The sequence below is a fragment of the Physella acuta genome, unplaced genomic scaffold (assembly GCF_028476545.2).
Source record: "Physella acuta isolate Inbredline_101_S28 unplaced genomic scaffold, ASM2847654v3 ptg001827l, whole genome shotgun sequence".
Taxonomy (NCBI): Eukaryota; Metazoa; Mollusca; class Gastropoda; family Physidae; genus Physella; species Physella acuta.
This window is the reverse complement of record NW_026733336.1, coordinates 73,431-78,652: the sequence shown is the minus strand read 5'-3', so window position 1 is coordinate 78,652 and position 5,222 is coordinate 73,431. Positions and strand designations below refer to the sequence as shown.

Here is a 5,222-nt window from a genome sequence, read left to right as displayed (position 1 = left end):
GAAGATACTGATCTCATAGCCTTGGAAAATATGTTTGGAGCAGAGAGAGAGAGAGAGAGAGAGAGAGAGAGAGAGAGAGAGAGAGAGAGAGAGAGAGAGAGAGAGAGAGAGAGAGAGAGAGAGAGAGAGAGAGAGAGAGAGAGAAAGTACAGATGTGCTTTTTAAATATTAGGAAAAGACGGGGATTTCATCCAAAAATATCAATATTTCATGTTCGAATGTTAAGCGCCATATGGCTTATAGCTTATGCTTCTACAGTCTTTTTCCAACCATCGACACGGCAGATTTTGATATTTTCTAAATTAATTGGTTGCTATTCTCATCCTCATCTACCTCGGGGTTTGAACTCGGGACTTTTGGAATTAGCAGCAATGACCTTTCCCGCCCGAACCTAATGCTCCCATTAATTCTTTATATTTTAATAACATAACCACATGTCAATTTACAGGTATAACTTCATTGAATTCTATAAACAGTCTATATTTTGAAGTTAGGTGCCCGTTACAATTAAACACCAAGACGCCAAAAAGAATCAAACACATGTAATCTCATTTTTTAAAAGTATAACATCAATTTCGTAGTTAATGTTTGGAGAAGTTATTACCTGCGTGCATTCTTAACATACGTATTATCACATAATACTAATTGCAGCTTACAAATGTATTTACAATGCTGTTAACTTTGTCTTACAGTTTGGTGATCTTACTCTGCGAGTAGATTTTGGTTTCTGATAATCAGAGACTGATTGAAGAAAGCGATACTAGCCTTTCAAGTACAATTTAAATAATTGCGATATAACAATAATGGATAAGAAAGTCCCAAGACGCCCTGAAGAAGTGGAGGCCGACAACTATATCTACGGCTTTCAGATGCCAGGCAATGGCACCAAGCAGTGTATAGAAGGTGAGGCATGATGGTACACCTGCCATTTGGTGCTAGTGCTTTTGTCATTAGAAGCTGCAAGTGCTATCATTAGATGTGCTTGTGTATTTCTTGTTAGATTTTTAAAAGTAATTTTGACGAAATTCTGTTCAATGGGTTTTAAACACGAACCATCAGTTTGTGAAATGCATCAATAGAATATTTCTTTCGAATATTGGACCATGATATTTTGCATCTCATTGAACAAGCATTTTTATTACATTGCATATGCTTGTTCGCCCTCTTATATGTGTATACATGCTTCATTGCTAGTGTACATTTCTTTGTTCCGTTTGTATTTCGCCTATTCAAAAGCGTGAATTCTTTAGTAATATTAATCTCCTCTGTAGTTTGGTGCAAGTAATTTAATCATGCCAAATAAAGCGACACCCATTATCATATACAAAGCGACATTGCCTAAAAAAGCAATAGCCACTATCATAAAAAAACAACATACTAATAGAGCGACATCCACTTCCTTCCTTCCTTATACGAAAACCGGCTCAGAAGGTTGACTTCCATTGGCCAGGCAGGCCTCAGTGTGGCAAACCCTACCATAAGAACAAGTTTCCCACACATCGGTCGCTACTTCCGTGGGCTCTCACCGGGCTTTCCTTCCCCATCCACCAGACGCGGGACGTCGTCCTACCGCCTGGTACCCAGGTACCCAGCTTGATCGAGGGGGGGGGGGGGTTCGGTCGTTTTTGAGCCTAGCACATACAGCAGATCAAAAACTTCTAGTTGCTGTTGGCTACCACTAGCCATTCCGCACCCACTAGGGGGGTCATGAGCTTGGTCCGACTAGTGGCACTCTTCCGAAGCCACGTGAAGGCCGCAACTTAAAGTCAAGATATCTGGTTAGAGTCGAGAGCAAACCCCTCTTGGTTCCCGGCAGTCTTGCACCTCTCCTCCCCAACGCTAATATGTAGGGGACTTGGGAGTCCGACTTACTAGGGTCTTTGGAAAGCGACACCCACTATCATATACAAAACGACATACTTGGCAGAGCAATAACCACAATCATTGAGAAAACGGCTACAATATCATTTATTACACGATCCCATAACCAACAGAATACGGGGACGGGGAGAAGGTGAAGGTCTACGAAGAGCTGTCCTTAAGGCTGAACTACAGCGGTCCACTCTACTGTGCTGACCTGTTGTCTGGTCTCATACAGGACAGATCCAAGGCCCTGGTGCTGGACGTTGGTGCTGCGACAGGTACGTCACTCTTACGTCACGGTCAGCTGTAGTTTGGCGTCATAGTTACGTCAATTAGTTAGGGTGTGTGCTCTGGTTTCTGTTGTCTCGCTTTGAATGCACAGATTGGTTGTTAAAACTAATGCAGGGTATATTGTTCATGCCTTTAACCCCATACGCCTCAACTAACCTCAACTCTGATTTGTAATTCGTGGCTGATTGATAAGATACAGTTTGTGAAAGACTTTGATTTAAAATTTCTCCGAGAATCTTACAAATTAAATGCTCGATATAAAGTTAATATCAGACGCAATCATACTCTATAATAAAACAACTGCTGCCTTGTCGTTTTTCTTGATTGGATAAATGGAAGCAAATCCATAAAGAAAATTAGGCCGAAATCAGTGTCAACGCCTTTTATGGCGCATAACCAAGAATTTACACGTACTACTTAATTGTATTGTAGGGAACCACTTCCAAAAACTTGAATTAACAAAGTATAACAAGAAAGAAGCAACCCTACTTCTATCCACGGTAATGTATAATGAATCGTTTTAAAAATCGGTAAAAGCCACTTATCTCAATGAAATGACGATGCTAAAAATAAACACAAAAGTATTATTTTCATTTAAAGTGGAACACAGTTATAAAACGAAGTTGTATCCGAAGAACGAAAATCATATCAGTTTATCATGAAACTATTCCTTTTCTTCAGGCTGGTTGGGTGAAGAGCTACACAAGCGAGGCTTCAGGAAAATTGTAGCACACGACGGTGCTCAGGCTATGCTGGACATCTGCAGGGAGAAGAACGTCTACTCGTCCTTCATCTGTAGTATCGTTGACGAGGGCTACAAGTTCCCTGAGAAAACCGGTAAGCAATCAAACTGTTAAAATGCTAGTCTAACACTGTGAAAAACAGTAAGTCAGCAATCAAGTTCCCTGCCGAAAAATATAGCATTGGCAGTAAGCTATGTGTTGATTGAATTGCTAAGAATGTTTTTGTCAAACGGTGTGCTAGCACTGGCAGTCATTTTAAAAATTATTATTATTGTGAAAAACGATTGACTAACATGTATACATTTTGTTCAGAAGACTGATGTGCTCGTTGTCAACTAACCCCACATACACATTATGTGGGTACCATTCCTTTAACAAAGAAGGTGTAAAAATAAAGTAAGTTAAGTTTCCATTTTGAAAAAGGACGGTCCACGGAACAATAGAACTAGAATTCGTCTGTTTCTGTAATCTCGGCACAAGAAAAAATAGTGAAGTCACCTGCCTCTAATTTCCCTTAACATAAGTTAGGTACCCATCTGGGTGAACTGAGGGACGTTTTACTAACATGAACCTGGATTCAATTTTGGTGTTAGTTCTACCTCTAGACCACGCCATTCCATTAAATGAAGTGTACTAACGTTCAGTACAAATCTTGTACAGACACGTACGACGCTGTCACCATCAGCGGTGCCGTGTGTGAGAACCATCTACCACCATCTTGTCAGATAGAGCTGATCAGGATCACCAAGCCCGGGGTTGGGTACCAGATGGTGGAGGGGGAATTATGAAGCCAATGAGTATCGCATGGGGGGATCATTAAGCCAGGCGGTCGAGTATGAAGGTTACCGTGTCAGGAGTGAGTAAGCACCGAGGTGAATATTGGATTTCACACTATGTTGTCTACAGTTTCGTTGATTTTTTAAAAATGTATTTAAAATAACTGTTTTTGACATGTGTATTTCAGTGCGAGTTAATGTAAATTTATTTCCTTAGCGCCAACTGATAGACTAAAAATGTTTGACCAATATTCATCGTCAACGACTACCATTACATCATCTTTACCACCCTCAATTTATTAACAACGCCTACAATAGACCAAACTTATGTTTCACCAGATTTAACAGCCACTACATCAAGGTATATTTCCCTCGATTTATCATCCACGCCTACCGCACGACAGTGCTGAACCTGGACTACGGACGGGCTTGGGAAAACGAGGCCAAGAGGCTGGTCAGTGAGATGAAGTGGACATTGTACGGCAGGCTGATGGCCCCTGGCTACTCTAAAATTGTTGAGGGTTACGTCGACATTTACAAAGTAAACCAACGCTAGTGTCCCTTGGACGGTTGTAAAATCGTAGACGTTTTACTCATGATATTTGTGAATCCAATCGACATTTATTTTACTTGAATGTGATGCTTTTGAAAGAGTATCACACGATTTGTTTTAAAGGATAGCCTTGCTTTAGTCCTAAATGCTTTATACATTTTAATACTTATTTATTATTAATAAAAAAATTAAAAGCCAATTGATTTTTATTTTATTGATAACAAAAATAAATCGGCACTAATTGTGTGATATTTTGTGATTTATTATTAACGTGTATCGGGGATTTTTTTAGGCTGTTAATTAATAGCTTATAATATTATTATAAGTGTAGGCCTATACATAATCTATGTCTGTATTTTAACTTAGTTTTACAAAATTTTGTCATTAAACGCACAAACACACACTCTACAAAACACACACACACACACACACAAACAAACACACACTCGCACACACCCGCACACACACAGCAGTACAAGCAGACAAACAACCAGAAACACAGAAAACCAGTAGCAGACAGACGAAGAAACAGAGGGACCCAAAATTAAGACAATACCGACCCTGAGGTTACAAACGAACAGGGTAATATTTATCAAGTAAAGGAAAACGCTCAAAGATTTATTTTAACGTCCAGCAAATGCGTCTAGTCTCATCACCGCGCTCAGAAACTTTAGCCGCCTCCATATATTGGGAACTGACAAAAGTTAGACCTGCAAGTGTAAAAATAATAAAACATAAAGTTCGGCCAGCTACTGTTAAACAGGAAACAAAGGGAGATCAGCTACCTTAAAAATGTGAAACCAGCTAGTGTAAACAAGAAAAATAGGGGTAATAATAATACACACCATTGACTTCTCTATTACGTGTACGAGTAAGTGTGAATTTAACGTGTTCATGCGATATATGTGTACATCTAAAGGACGGAAAATCTATACAACCAGACACTGCTTTACGGGGAAATGGGTAGATGTAGGCCTTTTAGGTTGCCAAAGTCAG

General features: G+C 39.7%; 1 protein-coding gene across 1 annotated transcript; it reads left to right on the top strand.

Moving 5' to 3' along the window:
- Nucleotides 1–803: 803 nt before the first annotated feature.
- On the top strand, nt 804–4,229 carry LOC131930699 (uncharacterized). The gene is made up of 5 exons (XM_059287284.1): nt 804–903; nt 1,995–2,141; nt 2,836–2,991; nt 3,558–3,657; nt 4,013–4,229. The coding sequence occupies exons 1-5, from the start codon at nt 804–806 to the stop codon at nt 4,227–4,229; spliced, it is 720 nt and encodes a 239-aa protein (XP_059143267.1).
- Nucleotides 4,230–5,222: the final 993 nt, after the last annotated feature.

What these genes read in the sequence shown, in the direction of transcription:
- LOC131930699 (XM_059287284.1), top strand. Translation starts at nt 804, where the DNA reads ATGGATAAGAAAGTCCCAAGACGCCCTGAAGAAGTGGAGGCCGACAAC. An exon ending in CACCAAGCAGTGTATAGAAG is followed by an intron (nt 904 to 1,994) that starts GTGAGGCATGAT and finishes CATAACCAACAG; the next exon opens with AATACGGGGACGGGGAGAAG. An exon ending in GGACGTTGGTGCTGCGACAG is followed by an intron (nt 2,142 to 2,835) that starts GTACGTCACTCT and finishes CCTTTTCTTCAG; the next exon opens with GCTGGTTGGGTGAAGAGCTA.